Consider the following 24,295-nt stretch of genomic DNA (forward strand, 5'->3'; position numbering starts at 1 on the left):
CTTCTGTGCAGGGTCGCAGTTGTGTACGATCCGAGAGCGGTGGTGCGAACGGCCTACGGAAGAAACAGACTAGCGTAGCACACGAACCAGTAAGTCACAGTTGTTACTTCAACCTTTCGCCTGCTCGTAATGGAGGTGAACGTAGTCTGTGGGATGCTTTCGAGTGACTCATGATGAGTGAAAGCTGATTAATTGTTTGCGACAATGGCGAATAGAAACGGTTTACAAGGTTACGAGAGCATATTCTATAGTTACACAGTGAAAAGCTCTGCAGCCATTGAGCCAAAAATGCATTGATCCAAAAATGGCTCTGCAGCCATTTTTGTTTCTTTCTTTTTCTTCTCATGTACGGCAATACTATTAATTGTGAACAGTTTCACACAAAAGCAATGTCTATATGAGTTCAGAACTTATACGTTGCAGTTAGCATTCGAGACTTCACAGCGTGACGTTGTCATGAAGCGACCGAATATGGAGAGAGTTAGAGGTGGCTTATACCGGACCTTGTCGCTTGAGTCTCACAGTGTGCCCGGTGATGGTCAGCGGGAGTGTTGTCTACAGGGAATGCGTAACAGGGTCTCGTTCATTGTGTGTGGCTTCTACTTGGATTTAATGAGAAGTAGACAAATTTACGGGTCAGACTTGACCAGAGATATCTGCTGGACATTATCATGAGGCGTAATGACGGGGTGCGGCAATCCTGCGCGTCTGTGCGTGCCTAACCGTAATTGTTGCTCATATGTACATTTCCCAATATTACCTTTATTTGTTGTGAGGCTGACTGTAGGATTTGTCTAAGAATAATATGCAATGTCAGAATGAAAGGATAGCATTTTTGTGCGCATCGTGGACTCTGCCAACTGTTTTGTAATCATTTCAGTGTTACCTTTTACACTGTTGCGTATCATGTATCACTCACCGATTTATAATTAATACTGCGTGTGAAGCAGAATTGCTGATTCCGCGTCAACAGCCCAAGCTGAGCGGGTAATTTGCGTACGTTGAAATACGTTTAATTTTTTACGTTTTAATTTGGTATGTTGAAAGAAACTAAGTATAACTCCAAGCGCAGTAACACAGAGTCGCCAACTTAATGTCAATGTGTATCATATTTGGTTTGCAACATTAAAAAGGTTGGTCGATTCACGTCTTCGAAAATACATTGATATACGAAGTGAGACGGGCACTCAGTTCACTCTTCCGCGATACCTTGTAGCAATCGCTTCCAAACTTCTTTTATCCACCTCTACTTCTCATCTTGTGCAGTTGGATAAACCACTCGGAGTTACACCGCTGGGTTTTGAAAACAAGGTCTTCCAGCAAATGCTTATAAGAATAAAACATCAAGTCATCCGTCTTATATCTGCACGCTTTAGCGAAAGTACGCGCCACTTGGGCGCGTCCAGTTTTCGTCTGTTTCAAATTTCGCTTGACATTCTAATTTAATGTATAACATATTACCTGATGTCTGTCTTTTCAGTAAGGTAGATGGCAACTGCGAAATCATTCCAGTGTTATCGCGCGGTGGCCTTTGCCGTCTTCGTAGCCTCCATGCCTTTTGGTTGCAGAGCACAGTAAGAAAATCTAATTTTCCCACATTGCTACACCAACAAGATTATTTTGATTGTCACGACTGCGGTGTTTTAAAAACTCACACATTTCACGTTGGTATCATCGCAGTCGCTGGTATTATTTTCTTTAACGCGCTGTTTTCGCTGTCTCCTAAGTACGGTGACAAGAGCCTCCAACCTGATTGTCTACACTCCGTCTCTTTGCCATACGTATGCCCAACCTCAGAGAAACGCTGTGGACTTTGGTACAACGTGCCCTGGTCGATAGTTAGCAGACATCTAGAGACAGCTTACAGAACCACATTGCGGACCAATACATGCTGCAAATCTTTCTGGATCTTATGTCCATGAGGCAAAGAAACGAAGAAAACATAACAGCTTTGCGTCTCTGACATCTCCCACTTGCCCAGTTCTCGGCGCCCACCCTTCTCGCAACGCTCCTTGTCCCATTTCTCAGCAACCTTACCCCATACATCAAGATTTTCTGGAAATCTAAAACAGTTGGCATCTGTTGAGCGTTGGCGTTGTGCGAGTCCCCTGGTAGGACTCGGATAATTTCGACCACTTGGGGCTCTTTTAACGTGCGCCCGAAATCTCCGACACACGGTACTGGAAGCAGTGTTTACCTTCAACCACATCGTTACCGTTCTCCGCCGGGATTGAACCCGCGATAAGGCTGTATATGTACGTTGCTTCTGCTATCGGAAAGATGATGAGAGAAAGTGCTTACTTTGTGTTCTTTTTTTCGTGCGCGGTGACAACCGACGAAATCTGGGCTAATCAAAGCTAACGACAAAACAAGTTAGAGCAGAAACATAGCATTTGCCGAGCAACCGAAATGGCCAACTGAAACAATAGTGAGTTTCAGTATATCATACGCTGTCGCCTTTGCGTAAGCGTGGTTTTATGTCTGTTTATGTATTGCGCGTGCGCAGAACCACCAACGCTATCCCTCACGTACACAAAGGCGATAGCGTACGATATACTAAAAGTAGGGAGTGACTTTATCGGGTTAAATGCCTTTCTCAGATTCGGGGGGTAAAAATCGGGCGCTCTTTAAATCTGTAATTCAGGGTGAAATCGGACGATAATTGTGCCTTCGGGTGTTATCGGGTGTTTTTGTTTCTCCTCTTGTCTATTAAGTTCTTTCCTAATCTCTTTCTCCTTTCTTTTTTTATTTTATTTGCGGAATCGTGATCTTCCAGCGGTAATCCCCAAAGGCATAGACAGTGTTGACACACATGGGTGTATTGCTGGGAACGTAAGTGGCCCATTCTTACATGTGTTACACGTGGCGACCTTTGTTCGTCTTCATTGGAAACGTCACTTGAGGATTTCATAGTGACTGGAATTCGGGGAGAAATCGGGTTTAGCCCGAACTGGTCGGAGGTCAGTTCAGGGGGGAATAACCGGGCGGAGCCGGGAGAAACTCCCTAATCTAAAAACCAGTAATGTCGACGCCTGGAGACCGCATAAAGTCCTACGATGCATCGCGATGCAGAGGATCGGAGGATTTTCTGAAGCCGTCTGCAGGAAATATCGTCTACCTAAAAAAAAAAATATACAGCACGTGAAGCAAGACATTATGAAACAAGAGGTTGCGGTGTGTGTGAATAATCTAATAACGAATCTAACGATGTAGCATTCATGCTCTGTGCCGCAGGTACAACATCCAGAGTATGGAGACCAAAGTACTCAGAAAGCTGATCGACCCTGATGGTTATGATCGTCAAATACGGCCTGCAGCTCCTCATCGATATCCACTAGAACGTATGCAATCATTTGCTTGTACATTGAGTGATGGAGCTATTTGTCGTGCTCATTCAACAGGGATGAACAGAAGCGATTGAAGTTGAATTGCACTGATGTTACGGCTCCTTTTACAGATAACCCTCTTGGTGTTGAAGTTGATGTGTCTGTGATGTCACTGCACAATATTGATGTACAAACCATGGTGAGTGGAGAAGGAACTGGTGCTAAAATCCTCGTAGTGCCATAACTCAAGCCGAACTTTTGCCTAGATTATGTATCGGTACTTCACAACACGTCCATCTGAAATGCTGAATCCCACATCTTCCTAGTACATATGAATTCGTGGCAGTATTTGAGCACTGCAATTATGATCTTAAAATATACATTTCATGTAGGTGTGCTCGTATGTGGCACACCGGATGCATACCGAAATTACGGGTAACAGAAGCAACTAGAAGGACAAATAAATTTTGTTGAGTTTGGATAATAATATGACCCTCGTGCGCGCCTAAGCACGACAGGAAACTACTGTTCATTTTTCTTTCTTGAAAAAAAAAAAAAGAGAGGGAATATGAATATTTGCGTTATCTACACAGCAATTATTTGGGTGTTATCGAATACCTACATATTAAGAAAATATTTTATCGTTCACCATCTCCTTGGAAGTACACACTTTTTAATGTTGGAACGACTTCGGTAGGCCATTTTTGTTGTGCTGTTGAGCACACTTTATGTTCTCAACAGTGCTAGGTCGTCTCCCGCAGAGGTTTCCTTTTATTGTTTTGACAATGGACTCACACATGACGAAACGCATAGTACAGGGGGGGGGGGGGAGAAACGCGAACAGGCTATTTCCAACCGAAAAGAGCTGCACATTAACGACAGTAAATCACCCAATTCCCAGTGGAGTATTGGACGAAAGAGCAATAACGGCAAGAGCATTATCATGAATTATGATTCGAAGTGGAGAATATGACGACGCGTATGTAAAAATGGTGTACCGGCCTAGCGAAATCCCGAGCAACGTGCCGTCAACCTAGGCAGGCCGCTCGAATCCCTACGTCACCTCCCATCATCAATTATCAATCATGTCACGAATTCTTCAGATGGCAATAAGAAACAGTGCAGCTTTGACGGCGTACAAGAATGAACACTTCGGTTGCATGTATGTGTGTGGGTGCGATACAGCGCAAACTTTGTAAGGACACTACGTTCCTCTATAGTTTCAAAATTGAAGCGTGATTGTTTTTCAGGACTTCACGATTAACTTATCAGTTGGACTGAAATGGATCGACAATCGTCTTAACTACGACCACACGATTCCCTACCTGACTCTCACCGAACCACATCGGATATGGATGCCAAACATTGTTATCAGCAACGCGAAACGAGTTTCGTATGACAATGGCGAATATTTGTTCACCCGCATCTACCCAAGAGGAGCAGTTCACCACAAGAAAATGTAAGTGCATCCAATGTGTTCGTTAAGAAATGTAATTGTACGGTGAGAAGCAATAACAAGGCGAATCTAATTCAATAGTCCATGAATGGTATACCTAATCAGTTTGACAGCGGGTTTGTGTGCACACAGGTGAAGGTTGTAGAAGTTACATTTGCCTTGGGTTATGTGTTATGTCGAATAGCGCTGTTGGTTCTGGTGCAACGCAGTGTAGAGATGGTGGTTCTGACGAAGGCTTTGCCGTGTTGTAACTCGTTCAGTCTCGCCGCAATAATAGGCCGTTGCCTTGGCTAACCTTTCCTTCTTTTTTTTTTTTGTTATCAGCAGTAAAGATACCCCCCCCCCCCCCCCCCCTTGCCTTAAACCTGCGCAGCACCGTCGATGTATGCACTCATTTCTTGACGTCCGTCGGTCTGCTTGAGCTCCTTTAGCCTTACTGACTTTTACATGAGTGTGGAAATGTGATCTGTGGGACTTTATCGTACTACATCACGCGAGGTCGACTAGGTGAACTGCTAAACGCGATAGTCACGTCACGTGTGCACGTGCAGTATCTCACTTGCTATGTGTTCTATCACGTGTGCGTGCATGTGTGTATATCTCATCTCCTTCATCGCCATTCCAATCGTGTATTAACCCACATGAACTGAGGCACGGTATCGTAATCCGCCTTTTCAGAAAGAGCTGGCGCCACCGCTCGGCTAACTGGCAAAGTAGTAAGTGGTTGTCAATCATGGCGTCAACTAAAACTATGGGCGTGCTGTCTCCGTTGGTCATAAAGGGTTGCATTGTTGACTGATTCGATGAGTCACGGAATGAGTCGATGAGACACATCCTGAAGTTCATGGAGCGTCCGCGATGCAACATTGTACCTGGGTGTACTCATCTGTTGTCACAGGCTGGAACAAGGTTATTACCGGTGTTCTGTGCCCGAGCAGCCAGTACACACTGGACTTCTTTTTCTGTTGTGAGTTCAGTCGTTTGTACGGAAATCGAAAAAAGCCAAACTTATCCCCCTTGCTGTGCTTTGATTTTCAGCTGCTGAATCAACATGCTAATACCGTCTTTATCAAAAAATCTTCTGCTCCACAACTTCATGAAATGTCTCTCACCGCAAAAATATGCAACCAGATACCATGTGGATACAAATGGCAAATTAAACTCACAGTTCACGCAACCAAACAGTTTCGCCAAAGTCCCGATAGAATACGCCACTGTCTTGCGCATGCTCCGTTAATATTTTATGAAATGGCGGAGTCCTGCAGTAAAATACCTCATCCTCATCTTAAGTAATATTTGCAGCGGACGGGAGGACGACGACGACGGGACGAGCGTCACGACCGTGTCCAGGAGGAGTGATGGCTGAGACATAATATTTCCACTGCGGTCTCACTGCGGACTGCACTTTCCAAATGTATCTGGGATCTTGTAATTACAGAATACCTCTCCAGCTATACCGTAAAAACATTTTCCGCACAACTTCGAGAAGACAAATTAACGCCAGAAATGTTACGTAGAGGTACACATAGTGGAGCTGCACATACAAGTACATACACTGGGAATATTCAAACGAAATCAATCACCCTGTACTCATTAGGGGACAGACAAAAACGTCTCCAACTACCAAGTAAGTTCTATGCGCCCGAAACACCTCATGGATACTTTCGTTGCTCTTCGGCCATGATCTTCACCCGGGACAAAAATCTGTTTTCGATTGGTTAGGACGTATAGGAGGATGCACCCAAGGTGTCCAAAAATTTATTTTCACTAGCACACAAACACACACACAAAAAGAAATCGCTAGTTATGTCATCCAACTACCCTAACTTTGCACTTTAGTGTGTCCAAGAGCTTGTCGAAAAGCGTTTGCTAAAGCAAGTACCCAGCTACCGGGAAAATGAGGGTCCGACCCTGTAGCGATTTTCGACCCACGATTTTTTCTTCATTATCATCATCACCACCATCATCATCATAATTGTTCGAAGCATTTCAGCGTGAAACGATTTTATAACACAGTAATGTAACAGAGAGTAACAAAACGAAACCCTGCTTGTCAACTTATTCCTAGCATTCTAAGAAGAGCTTACTGCAACCATGAGTAGTAATTATGTGAAGCGCTTTGAGGTTTTGTCATTGTGTCCGCGTGCACTGCGTGTCGTCTTACACCATTGGTGCATGAATGTAATCTCAAGGGCTTTGATTCACACACATAACAAGCGTTCCAAACTTTTTGAAGGTTTTGACATGAATACGTCTTTAAAATCAGTACCCAGGTATAGGGTTGCACCGAAACTGACACTTTCGTCACTTAAAGGGGAGAAGATCCGTCCGAATGTGCTGTAGCGAGTTTCTGGTGGAGATAGCGGTTTGGAAAAGAACTCAAGCGGTGTCCACTGGCCATCAAAGTGTGCTGGAGAACCGCGCCAACTGCGGTGTTCGAAGCATCTACTATGATGCTGATGAGAGCATCCTGGCTTCGGGTGTTCAAGAAGCGTGGCGCGGTAGAGCCTGTTCTTGATCTCAGTGAAAGTAGCGACAGCTGAGTCGGGCCAGGTGAAGGCAGACTGCGAACTTCACCGGACACGTTGAAAGGTTACAAGACTTCAGCACATCCGGGTATGAAGCAACGGTAAAAAATTTACCAGACCCAAAAATTCCGGGAGTTGTCGAATGTTCCTTGGAGCAGGAAAGCTCTGGATGATGACATCCACCTTACTCTTGAGTGGTCGGATGCAGTGTTTGTCGACATGATGCCCAGGAAGTCGAGCTGTGGGACTGCAAATTCAAATTCGGGGCGTTGATGGCAGTGCTGTAGAGCATCAAGGCGTTCACAGAGAAGGTGAAGGAGGTGTTCGTGTTCTGCTTCTGAAGAACTTGCGACGTGAATGTCGTCCAGATGTGCGAAGCAGAAGTCTAGTCCTCTATCACCTGATCTACGAAGCGCTGAAAGGACTGGGCTGCATTGCGAACTCGAAGAGATGAAACGGTGTGATAATTGCCGTTTTCGGAATATATTCGAGACCAGCCGGGAGTTGATGGTGGTATGCCGAGCCAGGTCTATCTTCGAGAACATCGTGGTCCTGTGAACAACAACAACAACAATAAATGGAGAAGTGATGATGACACGGGGTGTTTCCCCGTGGTAGCCACGGGACCCTACCCCACTCAACAGCGCTTATTATGAGGGTATGAATTATGATGAACGCGAAGCGACGACAGGTCGGAGTTCTGTTTAGAGCTCTTCAAGGAGTCCAGTGGCTTGCATGAAAGCAAAAAGAGAGCGAAGAGATCGGCACTGATGCGCAGGAGAGCTCCATGGGCCAAGCACTTTGGGCAAGCTGAATGGTCTATGGCCGAGAAGCTCAAGTTGGCGTAGAAACTCCCGGCGTTCACTCATGTACCGGTCGCAGTCCTCGATGATATGGAGGATCGTAGCTGGGGTGTGGCAAGCTGGGCCACAGCGGCGTGTTACTGTAACTCAGCTTAACCCGGAACACAGGGGTGAAGGCGACGTTGAGTCGTAGACACCGCAGGAGTGACGTAAAGCTGCGAGGGAAGCCACCTGGCATCTTAAATGATAATGACGGGTCCACTGCATGGAGGAATGACCATTGAGTGATGTCATGAAGCCATTGCTGGCGGACCAAGGGTGACACCAACGCAGACAAGTAGAAGCGTCTATCTCCGTTGGAGAAGATAATGGGCATGGCTCTGGATATACGGTGGGCCGCAGCAGCCGCCAAGTCTGCCTCCTCGTTGCCCTGAATGCCAATGTGGCTGGGAACCCACTGTAGGGCCAACCGGTGTCCCTGGTCGGCAAGAACCTTGAGCGCCGTCAAGATACTGACTACCACCGGGGCTAAAGAGCCGCGGATGCCCATGCTTCCTACACATTGCAGGGCTGATTTTGAATCAGTGTAGATCACCCATGAGCGAGGAGGGTAGTATGAGACAGACTTCAGAGATAGCAAGATGGCATATAGTTTCGCAGAGGTCGACGAAGTGCGATGTGACAGGCGAAACCCGCATGATAGTGACTCGTCCGGTATGACAAAGGCAGCGGTGGAGCCATCCGACGTAGACGAGCCGTCTGTGAACGCAGCCGTGCAGCCTCTGTACTTTGTTTCCATCATTCCCAAAGTAGATTGCCTGAGAACCGGAACAGGGATCCGGCTTTTCGGCCCCACGAGGCCAGGGATGTGTGTCGTGAGGGATGGGCTCGGGAGCGTTCATGGTGCCACTGAATGGGCGGTCGGGGCAACAGTAAAGTCGGGGATGTTTCTAGATGCTGCTGTAACACATAGCGAGAGTTTACTGTTCTTCCGCCTACGTAGCTTTTGAACCAGAGGGTGGCGCCGGTGGTGAGCGAGCAGCCGTAAATAGTGTCGGATGGTTTCTCTTTGACGGAGGACATCGATAGGTATTTCTGCGGCGTCGGCGATCACCATCCGCGTCACAGCGCTGCGCGGGACACCAAGGCTCGTCCGCAGGCTGCGTGCTAGTCTACACAGAAGTCTTGCTTGTGTTCAGACGTGGCTGATATGCCATGCAGTACTGGCAAGCTGTACAGCAGGGAGTCACGAACAAGAGTTTTGTGGAGCACAAGATCTCGCTCAGTGGTGGTGGTGGTGGTAATAGGGCTTGCCGTTGTCGGCCTCACGTATGTGGGCAACGTCACGACTCACGCCCTGGGGGAATGTGCGTCCTGGGCCGACTTCTAATGGAACTGTGCTGACATATGTCTGAAAGCGTCTGAGGAAAACCCAGGAAAAACCCCAGACAGCAGAGCCGGCACCGGGATTCGAACCCGGGTACCTCCCAGTCTCGACGTGACATGGCCAGCACGCTAACCACTGATCTCGCTCAGTGCAGCCCCAGCGCACGCCGGAATTTTGGCGAATCACATTTCTCCAGCGCTGAGCCTTTGAGATGAAGAAAACAATGTGCCTTCTCCACGAGAGGTTACGGTCCAGGATAACACCCAGGAACCTGTGAAACTTGACTTGTGTGAGGGGCACTGGCCAATTCGAAGTTGGAACCTCCGCATCTCTCTTCGAGTAAAAGGAAGGACAGCGCTTTTTTTCGGTGAAGATATCCATCCCCGCGTTCAAGAAGAAGTCGTTGATGGCGTCCAGTGCTCTTTGCAACCGACGTGGAATTGCCGGCCGGGACTTTCCGACAGTCCAAATACACACGTCGTCCGCATATAGGGAGATATTGACTCTCCTCGGCAGACATTCCTTGAGGTCAACCATTATGATATTAAATAATAACGGGCTTAGGACACTTCCTTGAGGGACACCCTGCGATACAGCAATCTTCTCTGTGTCACACTCGCCTGTTCCGACACAAATTTTCCTTTGACTCAGGAAGTCGGAAAGCCATGCAAACGCTTTCCCAGGCACTTGAGACTGGAGCAACGCACGAAGAACACCGTGGTGACTTACGGTGTCATACGGCAGCTTGACGTCTAGGAAGACAGCCATCACGATTCGTCTCCGGGCTTTCGCTTCCTCAATTGCAAAGACCAAATCCATCACCGAATCCATGGAACTACGATGCCTACGGAAGCCTGACATTTCCTGGGGGAAGACAGGTCTTCTCTTAAATCACCACTCATGCCTGTGAAGCACCATGCGCTCTAGGACTTTGCCTAGGCAGCTCGTAAAGGCTGACAGTCTGAAAAGACGCCAGGTCCAAGGGGTGTTTTCTCGGTTTCAGTATGGGGACCACTAGGGCCCCCTTCCACTGAGCAGGGACTTGTCCATCCCTCCATGATTGGTTGTAGATATCTAAGAGGACCAAAGGTTGGTGTCATTCAGGTTACGAAGCGCTGCATAGGTGACCAAGTCCGCACCAGGTGACGACTTCTTCAGAGAAAACGCACGGGCCGCCTTGAGCTCTGCAAACGTGAAGTCTGCATCCATGTCGGGGGCAGAAGATGGACGAGCTTGGTTAATAGCGCGCTGTAGGTGCAAAACATGTTCCTGAAAGTCTAGGCATTTCGCTGCCTCGGAACTCGCTGCGATGGTCTTGCAAAATTCGTATGCGACTTCCTTCTCAGACTTGGTAATCGAGAGAGACAGAGATCGCATTGGGTTCTTCGCTGAAGGAGCTTCTCTGAGACTTCGTGCAACCCGCCATGCCTTTGCAGTACTGGTAAAAGGGGTCAGAGACGCACAGAGCTGACGCCATCTACGTACATCCACGGCCTTCAGGGCCTTTTGTACCATTACGTTCGCATGACGTGCATCCTGAACATCAGTGAGTTGGCCAGATCGCCGAGCCTTTCGCTCCGCCCGTCTCCTATAAGCACGCCAACGCTCCACTACCGGATCCGTACCTGCATGACCCGCAGCGACCTTAGCAACCGTGGTGGAGTAATTTCCAGTAATTTCCTCTGCCGTCATTCCCACCGTCACATCTTTCTTCCTGAGGTTGCGAAAGGACTGCCAATTGGTCAACCGGGCGATCCTGTGGCCTGCGCCGTAAGCATACTTGGAATACGAAAGGAATATAGGAAGGTGGTCGCTGCCTCTGCCATCCAAATCCGTACTCCAAGTGAAATGTGGAACCAGATCCCTGAAGCAGAGTGAAACGTCTAGTGCGTCCGTCGAGAAGTCCCGACGCAGGAACGTTCAATGACGTCACACCACAGAGACCCCTTGCTATCGCGCTTTCGGCTTCCCCACATAGGATGGTGCGCATTTATGTCACCAACTACAAGCGAAAGAGCAGCCAGTCCACCAAGAGCCGACCGCAAGTCATGCATTGTCACCGGGACTGACGGCGGCGGGACATGGATACTCAGAATAGACAATGTAGTTCCTCCAAGCTGAATTCTGCAATGCACAAAATCGAACGGCAATGGCCCCACCGGCTGTATCTGCTTTGCAGCCAAATCACGCCGCATCCATAGCATTGTTCTCCACACTGGCACCCCGGGTTGACCAACGACATTGTAGCCACTAAGACGAAAGTCCGACTTCACATGTGCTTCACTGATGGCCAGAACGGGAGTTTCATATTTTAACAAAAACAACTTGAGGTAGCTTCGTGCGCAGACCACGCGCATTCCATTGAAGGAGGGTAGCCCGCCTATACAGATGTTCCATGCCTCGCTGTCAGCAGCCTTTCAGTCGCAAGCAAGGCCTGCACCTCTGGGAGACCCGCAGCACCCGGAAAAGCACCCAAAAGTGCCTTTAGAACCGCTATGACCGAGGGAAGTAGCTGCCGAGTCATCACGACCTGTCCTGTGAGGGTTGACAGCGAAGTCCCGGATATTGCGAAACAGATACCGGCCGGGAATGGTGTCTAAGTCCTACGGTGTCTAAAATGGTCAAAAGAGCTTTGAGGGCAGAGCGTTGGTGGGCTGGATTTGGCCAGGGACCAAGCAATTTTGGAGAGAGGGGGGGCGTGAGTCCAGCTGATTAAGAGACCCGGAGAATGTGGTTCGGTCGGCTCCGTGCATTTAAGAGCTCGGTCTCCGAATGTCTCGTCATACCAGCAAAGCGTGTTTGGGTATGACGACCTTGACGTCAGTTGAAAAGGTTTATTCTGGCGCTGGTGGACCGCACGGTACCCTCATGCGCGTAATGACCCTCGTCGTCGCCGCTACACTATGATGGCAATGACTATACATGAGAGTGAATTGAAGCAAAATTTTTAGGAATGCGCCACAATTTCGTCGTAAGAAGGTTTTTCTTTGGTTTTAGGAAGGCTTATCGCAAATATTCTTCCAACATTGAACAAATTGGCCTTAAATATGTGACTGACGAGGCGCCACAAGTGAGGACGTTTAAGAAGCAGATGCAAAATCTGGTGCTCCAGATGACCTCAACCAACATGGCAGCGGCCAGATCGCCGGACTGCAAAGTTTTCACAGGCTGTTAACGAAAATAATTACATGTTCTTTCGGCACATTGTTACACTGTACGTATACTTAATCAAACACGCACGCTGTTGAAAATACTTGCCGAAAAATACTGTGATTGTCAGGCAGGGGCGGGCGGATCCAGACACTGGGGTTTGAGGGGAGGGGCGGTTTCTTTGTTGAAGGGCGTAGTGGGGAGGGGGGAGAGAGGGAAATCCCATGTATAAACTCACGTTTGGGGGGCGATCGTCCAACCGTCCCCCCCCCCGGATCCCTCACAGTTGTCAGGGCCTTTTGGTCTCGACATTTTACCTGCGTCGAAGCCTGCCGTCGAGGCTACACACTCGGTCTGCCGAAGCGAAGTGAAGTGAGGTTGGGGAACTCACTAAATCTTTAATGCACGTTCTACCGAATGTCACTGAAAGATGTTGTGTGACAGCGCACGAATACCACTGAGTGCAAGTGTCACTCGTTGAAAGTGACACTGAATTAGTCCGTATGACAGTGGTATAACATAGACGGGTAGAAATCCAGCGAACCGGTAAGGAAGTATGAAAGGAATTGCCTCAGGACGAGTGCCGCCGATATATTTCGAACAGGGACTGTTCTTCTTCTGGGAATAGTTTCAGTTCAGTCCCAGGAACAGACCAAGACGTGAACAGTCTCTGTTCGAAATATTGGCGGCTCTCGTCTGAGGCAATTCCCTTCATACAGTGGTATAACATGCTATACCATCCCTAATGCTATCACAAGCTGTGATGTGCCATACACAGAGATATGATTGTAACTGTGATGTGCTAGCCGTTACGCGTTCTGTTGTCTGTGAGTGCTGATTGTAATGTTAGTTCCTAAGAGATAATCGTAATAGATCTGCGAAACAAATGCACACTTGTAAACCGATGTCTGTTGTTTCAGTGCCCGATGGGATACGTATTCACGGAAAAGCCTAGCGGTAGTAGCATGTCTACTTCCTACCCCATTTTTTAAGACTTATTTTCTTCCTTCATTGCTGCCCGCGTTGTTGCTTCAACACCTTGACTTTTAACACTGTCACTTAGCGGACCCTGCTCGAACTAAGTGTTCTGCACATGAAAGTATATCGTTACATGATTGCTCCTTTCCCCCTTTTTTTCAGGCTAACAGTGGTAGCTACGTGTTCCATGGATCTAAAATATTTTCCATTCGATGAACAAAAATGTGAAGTGATATTCTCGAGCTGTAAGTAGTCATTCCCACTACGTTTTACGGTTAACAGAGTCCATGCCCGTATATCCCAAGAATACGGTACTGTTCCCTATAGCAGCACCCATGGACACCCTGGGGTCGAAAACGTCTTTATCGATTTCTTTGCGGCGTACGTTATCTGGTTTTGGATACCTGTTTAACTGGCGTTCCAGTGGTTGGTTTGCAACCTCCAGTCAAAATGGCGTAAGGGATGCCACTTGGATGCAATGTCACGTGGATTTACGCTTCCGGTCCGAAGTTCTGCTGGAGCTGAATAGCGTCAGCGTGTTTTCAACATAAAAATGGCGGATGTTCAGCGCTTACCTGCACTAGTTCTGCGGAAAAAGGACATATCACGTATCACTACTCTGGGATACTGCACTTTTGGAAAAAATGTCATCAGCGTACAAGACAATTTAACTAAGGGATGTAGGCACTTGTCACCACATGCCGTGCTGTGTACTTACCGAGGCGTATTGAGCGCGGCTGTGATAACATTAAAAACTCATAACGTGAAAAGAATTTCATAAAGTCACAACTTCCTCAAACTCAACGGAAACGACTACATGTGCATGATCCTCAGAGTGAAGAAGATTGCTGCGTAAAATGCTGCCTGTACATTTTGTTGTACCATATCTGAAATGTTGCTTGTTATCTTTGTTATCTGAAACGTCAAATTCACTGCAGTTCGGAACATTTCCCACAGCATAAGATCGCGATTTCAAAGCGCGCGCCAAACGGAGCCGCAACATGCACGAAGTCTCACGAAATCGAAACTTTCCCCGTAAGAAAAGCACGTGCAAAGCATTGGTCACCTTACCTGTTCGCTTTGCCCCGATTGAGCTAAACTAAAATTTCGGACCGGAAGTTCGAAGTCCCAGCATGCGTAGCGCCACCTCTCAACTTGAAAGCCACCCGTCATCTCTATTCCTCTGCTTTGCTTTGCTTTTCTGGGAGGGGGGGGGGGGGTTGCTCATCGCACTCCTGGGTTGCGGTAATGCGAGCCCGGTTGTTGCATGCTTTTTTAGGATGTTTTGGGAGGAGGTCGTCCCGGCACAAAATATTTCGCGCATTTCGCCTATATCATGCAAAATGTAATTCGTTAGAGAACCCTAATGGTTGGCTCGTGCACTTTCAATTTATCTTCTTCTCAAATTATAGCTAATCACTGAAAGGCTTTCTCTGTGGTCTTGCAGAAAAAGGTAGTCGATGTCCGAACGGCGCTGAGCATAGAAAAAGTATTATTATGATAAGCAGTTTTTAGACGATCTAGTAAGGGCTGCATGACCTAGGTCGGTACATCTATAGTGTCATAGGATGCATGCTGTCGCATCCAGAAATGCTCATATTGAGTTTCATTATGTTTGTTTTTCTTTCCGTCTTCAGTTTTATATACCAACGATATCCTTACCTTCAACTGGAGCACGGAACATCCTATCGACGTTATTGAAGGGATGCAGGCGAACAGTTACGACTTAGCGCATGTCAAGGGTGAAGAATGTGTCATCACAACGAATGCAGGTACGCACTGAACCCGCAGTATCTGCAGATAAATCGGCGCATGCTGAAGGAGGAACACAAACAAAAAATAGTATCTTAACGAATACTGGCTGACCAGTCAAGCACACATTTATATATCTCAGGAACCGTCTTGCTTTGTCCTTTGTCCTGCTATGTCTCTGCTTTTCCGTCTGGGCCGGTACGCGCTGGGACGCCACACACAATGGCCCCGTACTACTTTGCATCAACTACCTGCGGCACATTAGCATTTACGCATAGGACAGAAGGAAGTAGATTCTTTCAACCGCACGAAATTTATCATGATGCATGCAACAGCGCGTTTCAGCCTAGAAGGTTGTAGAAATCGGAGTTAGAAGGTGGGTACAGCTATAATTTACGCTGGTTAGTGTGCAGCGAAAAAGTGTCCGCGGAGGCGAACATCTGCGTTGGGGCCTTTCTCTTTCGTCCTGCATTGAACCTGGCAGATCTGAGATTCTACAGAGCATGAATGGTGGAGTAATTTTATTGGATTCCGGACAGGACTATTCCCACGTAATTTCGTCTCTTACCCTCGTTCTTCGCATCTTTCCGGGAAGTCAGACGATATGCAACTAGAGACGGCATTCGTGCGAAACACATATTAGTAACCGCCTGTAACTGCAGCAGTTAGCCGTACCGGATTTGTGTACAAATGGTACCGTAATCGAGTGCATCACTATGACTTTTGAGTATTTCGAACATACACGATCAGTCGTTTTCACTCTATACATTTTCAGGAGACCACTCTTGTGTGAAGTTGGTGTTTTCATTGAAAAGAGAGAGCGGAAACATGCTGATCCGGGTGTTTATTCCCTGCTCCTTGTACGTCTTCGTCTCCTGGTTTGCGCTCTGGATCAACAGCAAGCAAACGCTACTTCGCCTGCTGATCCCACTGATCACGCTGATGACGATGACATCCAACTTGTCCTCGATGGCTGGAGCGGACGTACCTCGGACGCCTTACACAAAGGCAGTCGACGTATGGACAGGTATTTGCGTCAGCTTCGTTTTTGTCTTCTTCTCGAAGTGGTCATCGTCGAATACTTGAAGCGTAATGATGGAGACAGGGACGAACCGTCGCCAAGCAACGAGGATGACAAGATGAGCGGGGTACAGCAGCTGGAGATAGTGAGTGCATTTGGCTAATAGTCTCTCCTACCGCGAGGTGTCTACGATATTCCTGATGAATCCACATCGTGAACCTTAATGAAACGTGCTTTGGCACTAGCGTTATCACATAATGGTCACTGCCCATGTTCTTGTGTTTTCCATGGCTTTTTAGTGTCTCGTGTCTTCCGCCCCGTTTCTATCTTCGGATTCACAAGCTGAGGGGCAAACTCAGGGGCACGGTTTCCATTGTGCCCGTTCTGGTTCCTATCTGGAGAGGATTAGACTGTAGCACCATCGTCACCACGATCATATTCACCTGGCGCGATCATATTCAACTGGCGCGAGCCGCAGAGCCTTCCACCAGATCATATGTCATTAAACCACTTCTCGTTAGCTCTCGCACCATGAAGGTTGTCTTGTCTCCTTCATATTGGTGACCCGAACGTGATCTGACCGAGCCGCAACCATGACCGCTCCGCAGCCCAACCCTACAGGACTTCTCGGGCAGGAATCCCTTCCACCGGCAACGCCATCGCCAGGCCTTAACGCAGTTTCCATCAAGATTCCCCCGTTCTGGCCCGCCGACCCCATTCTTTGGTTCGCTAACACGTCGCTAACGTTGTCGGCGCCCTCGGACCTAATGAAGCAGCTGAGGTGCGTGACATTATCACGGTGCCTCCTGCAGACCACCCGTACGACGCCCTCAAGACAGCTCTGACCCGGCGCACCACCGCGTCTGAACAGGAGCGCCTGAGGCAACTCCTCACCGCTGAAGTCCTCGGTGACAGAAGGCCGTCCCAGCTGCTCCGACGAATGCAACAACTCTTGGGCGACCGCGCTTCAGCACTGGACGATTCCATCTTGCGCGAGCTATTTTTGCAGCGGCTCCTGAACACTGTGCGCATGATTCTAACGACCTCCACCGCAGTCTCCCTCGAAGCCCTGGCCGAGATGGCTGATAAGATAATGGACATCGCACCGCCAACCATTTCTGCGGTATCATCGCAACCCCACGCGGTTTCCCCACTTTCGGCCACTCCCACGATGTCCGACTTCCAGATCCTTCGTGACGAGGTCGCGCGGCTGACCGACATGGTTTCGACTTTACGTTTCAACCGCCGCTCCACAACACCCAGGCATCGTAGTCCTCGTCGAAGCAGTCGGCGCCGCAGCCCCTCCAACCGCTCACCGTCCCCCAACCCAGGCGAGTGCTGGTACCACCAGACTTTCGGAGCCAGTGCACGCAACTGCCAGCCTCCCTGCACCTACCCGGGAAACGGGCAGTCAGCAACTGACGGCGACCAGCTTTGCTGACGGCGCATCCAGTCGTCCACGTCTGTTTTTCATCCCTGACCGCTCCTCCGGCGTGCGCTTCCTCGTGGACACTGGCGCAGAAGTGTCTGTCCTTCCTGCTTCTACCATGGATGTGCACCACCGTGCTCCCACCAGCACCTTACTCGCTGTCAACACCACGCCCATTACCACTTACGGCGAAAAGCTTGTGACCCTCGACCTTGGTCTTCGCCGCGCTTTTCGCTGGGTGTTCACCATTGCGCAGGTCCCGCACGCCATAATCGGAGCGGACTTTTTGGCGCACTTCGGCCTTCTCGTGGACATGAGCCATCGCAGGTTGATTGATACCACTACCAATCTTATGGTGCAGGGCACAGTAGCACCGGCACACCTAGTTGGGCCACTCCTCCGCAAGTCGGAGCCGACGACAGAATACGAGGCCATTTTGCAAGAATTCCCGGCGCTCACCCAGCCGCCAAACTGGAAACTGCCTGTCCAGCACGACGTGGTCCATCACATCGTCACCACCGGCCCACCTGTCCACGTCCGCCCACGCCGCCTCGCTCCGGAGAAACTCAAGGTGGCCAGAGCTGAGTTCGAGCACATGCTCGACCTCGGCATCATCGAACCTTCATCCAGTAACTGGTCATCCGCTCTCCACATGGTCCCCAAGAAGACTGGCGACTGGCGGCCATGTGGAGATTACAGAGCCCTCAACCGCGGCACAGTCCCAGACCGATACCCGATTCCTCACGTACAGGATTTCACCAGCCACCTGCACGGCGCTAAAATTTTCTCGAAGGTCGATCTGGTACGCGCATACCATCAAATACCGGTAGCGCCCGAAGACGTGCAGAAGACCGCCATCACCACCCCGTTTGGACTGTTTCAGTTTCGGCGAATGCCTTTTGGCTTGCGAAACGCAGCGCAAACTTTCCAGCGGTTCATCGACTCCATCATCAGAGGTCTTCCATTTGTGTTTGCCTACGTTGACGACCTGCTGATCGCAAGTTCCACCCCGCAAGAGCATGCCGCCCATCTTCGCGCGCTCTTTACTCGCCTCACCGACTTCGGCATCGTCGTCAATGCCGCCAAGAGCGAATTCGGGGTGGAGAAGCTGGAGTTCCTCGGTCACCTCATCACCAGCTCCGGCATTACCCCACTTCCTCAAAGGTTCAAGCGGTCCAGGACTTCCCACAACCTTCGTCTGCACGCAAGCTTCGAGAATTCCTTGGGCTTGTTAACTTTTACAGGCGGTTCGTTCCTGACTGTGCAACAACTCTCATCCCTTTGGAATCGTTGCTTGCTACCACCAAAAGCCGTACCGCCCTACTCACCTGGACGCAAGTCGCTCTTAATGCCTTCGAGAAGATTAAACGTGACTTGGCCACTGCTACCCTCCTAGCCCATCCTATCCACGGCGCCCGACCAGCCTACTGGTAGACGCTTCAGCGTCTGCCGTCGGCGCAGTCCTCCAGCAGCACGTCTCCGGCCAATGGCAACCACTCGCATTCTTCTCCCGCAAGCTGAAGGACAGGGAAGTGCGTTACAGCACATTTTCCCGCGAGCTCCTAGCAGTCTATCTCGCGGTGAAGCATTTTCGCCATTTCCTTGAAGGCCGCATGTTCACCATCTTCACGGACCACAAGCCGCTCACCTATGCCTTTGTATCCTCCGGTAACAACTATGCCCCTCGGGAAATTCGTCAGCTCTCTTACGTCTCTGAGTTTTCAACTGACATCAGGCATCTTAGCGGCAAAGACAACACGGCAGCCGATGCCCTCAGCCGTGTCGACACACTCTCTCAGGTCGTGCACCCGCCGCTCGGTACCAGTTTCACACTGGACGCGTTGGCTGACCAGCAACGCACGGACGAGGAATTGGCCAAGCTCCGTGCTGATGCACGATCTGGACTTCGCTTTGAAGACTTGCTCCTCCCCGGCGCGGCAACGGCCGTAGCTTGCGACGTGTCGCTTGGACCACCGCGCCCGTTCGTCCCAGTCGCCCTGCGTCGGCAAGTGTTTGACATGCTCCACACATTGTCCCATCTGGAGTACGGGCCACACAGAAGCTCATCGCTGCCCGCTACGTGTGGCCACGCATGCACGCCCACATCAAGCAATGGACGCGCTGCTGTCTCCAATGTCAACGAGCTAAAATTCATCGTCACACCCACGCGCCCGTGGCCGCCTTCCTCCCGCCTGACTAACGGTTCGACAAGATCCACTTAGACATCGTCGGCCCCCTACCACCCTCTCAAGGTCAACGTTATCTCTTAACAGCCATCGACCGCTTCACCCGGTGGCCGGAGGCAACACCCATCCCGGATATCACCGCTGCCACAGTGGCGGCGGCATTCGTGACCACCTGGATTTCACGTTTCGGGGTACCCTCCACCATAACGACAGACCGAGGAAGGCAATTCGAGTCATCTCTGTTTGCCGCCCTCGCCACGCTCCTCGGCGCGCAACGTATCCGCACGACCGCCTACCATCCGTCATCCAACGGCCTCGTGGAGCGATTCCACCGCCACCTCAAGGCCGCATTGAAGGCCCACGTCAACCCCACCGCCTGGACGGAAGCCTTGCCGGTGATACTCCTTGGACTCCGGTCCGTTTTCAAACCCGACTTGGGTTGCACCTCAGCCCAACTGGTCTATGGAACGACCTTGCGGCTTCCAGGCGAATTCTTCGCACCACATCCCACCGGGACCATTCCCGATCCCACGGACTATGTCTCCCGCCTTCGCGATGCCTTCGCCGGTGTCCGTCCCGCACCCACGCGCCTGGGCTCCGCCACCAAGGTGTACGTCCATCCGGACCTCTCCACGTGCACGCACGTCTTTGTGCGCGTCGACGCCGTTCGGAAACCCTTGCAGCCCCCATACAACGGTCCCTACCTCGTCATCGCTTGCGCTCCGAAGCATTTCACGATCCGCATCAACGCGAAAGCAGAGGAGATCTGCATCGATAGGCTCAAGCCGGCCTACACAGAGTCGCCGCCATCAACCGACGTCAACCTTCTGAAGACCGATGACTTTTCCCCTGCCAGCCCCCCCTTGAAGCCCGACAAGCGCAGTCTGCGGGTCTCATGGGCGCCTAAACTGTGTCAATTTCACTCATGGTCTTCGCTCATTCGCTAGGGGGGGGGGGGGGCAACTGTAGCACCATCGTCACCACGATCATATTCACCTGGCGCGATCATATTCAACTGGCGCGAGCCGCAGAGCCTTCCACCAGATCATATGTCATTAAACCACTTCTCGTTAGCTCTCGCACCATGAAGGTTGTCTTGTCTCCTTCAAGACTAAGCTCGAAGGAACAATTATAGCGGACAACCATGGTTAGAGTATCCCTCTACAGTTAATCGGTAGGAACCGTCATCACAAGTTCGGTGACTCGGTATAGTAACTCATGGGTGAAATAAAGATGATCGGCTCGAAACCCGTGTGCAGTACAGGCCCATCGATGTCCTCCACGTAATAGGTTGGTGAAGCCTTCGACCTACTACTTTTGTGTGACCTGCGGACAGTTTCGATAAATAGCCCGAATTTTTCATTATTCAATTCGCCAGTGTTCTTCATGGAATAATTATACTTACACTTCTCTCACGCCCCGAAGCCGATAGGAAATCGGGACAAATTCCAGCAATGCCATGATGTTTATCTTCTGGACCCTCACATTTCAAGGTGTATGTAGACAAATATGTATGACGCCCAGAAATACTTTTTACGGCTGCCTTTGCATTTCACGATGGAAGTGTCTTTTCACAAACAGTAATGGTGTAACTATTTACATGAAGCAAGCTGTCAGTTGCCAACCTTGCTGAAGCTGGATGTCCGGGTGACGCCATGTTAACCGGAGTTGAGAAATGAAGTGATGGCACACTGAAATAATGTCGGCAAAACATTTTACTCATCCGAATCAGTCTATATGAAAATAAAATAATCGCCGCTGCCTCGAACGCATACGAAATAACGAAGCTTCCTTTTCTGTATTGTATTAGACCGGCGCGATAAAGTAGCACTGTGGGAGGTGCAGACACAGTTGTAAACTCTGTGTGACCTACCGCCGCACAAATTCCTCAGGCATTTACCATGCACTGGCTACGGTTCAGAACAACGTCCCTGGGGACTGTAGAAAGTAAGGGGAACAGAGGAAACTGTGTTCGCTAGATTTTTCAGTTTATTGCCGTCATCGTATTTGCAAACACGAATGCTGCATGCCTGTCACCACCGCCGAGGCGGGGAGACGGGGTGCACATCTAGACGTTAGGACAGCGTTCCGCTTCAAAAGAAGATACCCGACCCACACCACTTGCATTTGTGACGTTCCTAGGTTGTGCCCTCTCATCAAAGTGCGCTTACTCAAGTTTCTCTCCAGAAGAAATGCAGAAATAAGACTACTTGTACATGGATTGAACCAAGGTCAGCGAGAGCTCATTACCCTAAATGAGATCTGTTCATGGTGTAATGTCTTGCATCTGCAACTGTAAAATAAGCAACGTCGAAAAAGAAAAGTATGTCAGGAGTAGTAGTAATTAGGGGATTTCAAGCCCTGGGGGGACACATATTCGCACAAAACGTACAAGTGCAGTGAGCCATCCTGGAGAGCAAGAGAGCTTTTCATCTCGCGGGTCAGAAAAGCTCCTTCCCTCAACTTGCCAGTCTGTGACGTCGCCTCATTCGACCAGTAGTGAGGCGCCCCCCCCCCTCTTTTTTGTTTCTTTCTTCGTGCAGTTGTATGTGGTTCCGCCTGTCCCGCGTCTGACGCTAATCAATCGACCTTTCGGCATGCTCACGCGCTGCAGCTGTCCATTCTTGACAGCCAATAAAATTGCTCTGATGATCTGACGTCAAAACACAGAAAGAGAGCTCGCCGCCGCTGCGCACATTCTTGTAAACTAATTTTTTGCAGGAAACAGTTTGCGTAACAGTTCGCGAAGGCAGTACGTGCGTATCACGCGTTAAAAAATCTGTGAAAGCAGCAATGAGGTGACATTTAACACCGCTCGAAATCCTGCTGTCAAGCTGTCCACCAGAAGTCACCATGCAAAATATTTTCGCTCTGCAGTGCGTTATAGCAGCGCAATCGCATTTACAAAAAAAACAGTCGGGAGCAGCCGCAGACGACTGGCACGATGCTCTCGTGATGTGGTGAAGGCTCCGTGCGGCGTTTCTTTGTTTGTTTGTTTTCTTCGCAGCTCACGCACCGCTTATACATGCTTGAGCTGTGCCGCTGTACGTCACTGGTCCCGTGAAGGGACTACCATACGTCACGAAGTCCTCTCGTTCTGCGATGCGCTCTTTTCACGAGGAGAAACACTTTTCAAAGGTGTGCGGAACAGAGCCCTCGCGCTCGCTCTGTAGGTCACTTACGCTCAACGTTCTTTCGTGGGAACTCATTTTATTCGTTGGAGAACACACTGCACCGAAAAACTGAAAGACATTTGGCGGTCACCTCAGTGCTCCTTTAAAGGTGGCTTCCATGCTCCCTATAATACAGGGAGTTTTGTTTTTTTTATCCTCTACAGAATCTTCACAATAAACCTATGGGAGCTACCTAAATGAGGTTTTCACAGGTAGATTATTTGCGTCCAGTCGGACATCCCGTCGGTAAGCCTATGTAACTACTGGACGACTAATTACCTTAACTCTTTTTCTTTTTACTTAGATGCTTTCGGGAATATGCGAGATAGAATTGGAGCCAGTCATTATCGTGGGTCACGAATATACTCGTACGAGCAGGAACTTTGAAATATAAACCGCTAAATTTTGTAATGAAAATGAACCGAATCCGAAACCGCGCTCTCATCGAGCGCAAAAGCAGCAACGGGTGTTTGCTCCAGAGTGCCATATGTTTTATAACGATGAAGCTGATTTGAATAGGAGGTCTGATGATGAGATAGACCGTCTTCCGGTTCAGATAAGCCGGAGGCCGTGTCGTTTCTGCGCCTGAAAAGTACGTTCATTAATCAATTGTAGGTAATTATTCATCCCATAGGGATATGCGTTTCCCCACAGGATGTCCACCCGGCTGCAACAATGGCATGAGTGCTGCTCTCATGTTTTTAAAAAGATGCATAAAAGTAATGCAAAAAACACCCTGTATATGATACGTCTGTTACTACGCTCTGCTATAATGAGCTTTATATTTTAAACAGGAGGATGGACAGGTTGAGAAACCTTCTACAAGGCCCTCGCCACCCAGTTCCAGTTTCTTGACTTCTGTGAAGAATATGTTCACGAAGCCCATGGCATCTGGCGATCGAGTAAATGCATTGTCGCGCCTGGGATTCCCTATGGCATTCACTGTCTTCATTCTGTTCTACGTCTGTTGCATTGCGTAGTCTCGGATACATCCACCACAGTTCATGTTCCTATTACACCGAACACTTACGTGCACCACAATCAGCCTGTGTTCACCATGGCCCTGTTTCCACAATTGCGACACATTAAATCATAACTTTATTGGA

General features: G+C 49.3%; 1 protein-coding gene and 1 long non-coding RNA gene across 2 annotated transcripts in view; one reads left to right on the top strand and one right to left on the bottom strand.

Annotated features, from left to right (window-relative positions):
• LOC135385561 (uncharacterized) overlaps positions 1 to 24,295 on the bottom strand; it is a 390,670-nt gene that overhangs the window by 114,427 nt on the left and 251,948 nt on the right. The window lies entirely within an intron of this gene.
• Positions 1 to 24,295, top strand: LOC135383707 (glutamate-gated chloride channel-like). The gene is made up of 9 exons (XM_064613060.1): positions 1 to 89; positions 1,481 to 1,574; positions 3,235 to 3,341; positions 3,458 to 3,525; positions 4,577 to 4,785; positions 13,791 to 13,873; positions 15,266 to 15,400; positions 16,156 to 16,546; positions 23,984 to 24,295. Exons 2-8 carry the CDS (start codon positions 1,489 to 1,491, stop codon positions 16,464 to 16,466), a joined length of 999 nt encoding a protein of 332 aa, XP_064469130.1. The 5' UTR covers positions 1 to 89; positions 1,481 to 1,488; the 3' UTR covers positions 16,467 to 16,546; positions 23,984 to 24,295.

The sequence above is a fragment of the Ornithodoros turicata genome, chromosome 2, assembly GCF_037126465.1.
Source record: "Ornithodoros turicata isolate Travis chromosome 2, ASM3712646v1, whole genome shotgun sequence".
NCBI lineage: Eukaryota > Metazoa > Arthropoda > Arachnida > Ixodida > Argasidae > Ornithodoros > Ornithodoros turicata.

What these genes read in the sequence shown, in the direction of transcription:
- LOC135383707 (XM_064613060.1), top strand. Translation starts at nt 1,489, where the DNA reads ATGGCAACTGCGAAATCATTCCAGTGTTATCGCGCGGTGGCCTTTGCC. An exon ending in TGAAGTGATATTCTCGAGCT is followed by an intron (nt 13,874 to 15,265) that starts GTAAGTAGTCAT and finishes TTCCGTCTTCAG; the next exon opens with TTTTATATACCAACGATATC. An exon ending in TGTCATCACAACGAATGCAG is followed by an intron (nt 15,401 to 16,155) that starts GTACGCACTGAA and finishes ATACATTTTCAG; the next exon opens with GAGACCACTCTTGTGTGAAG.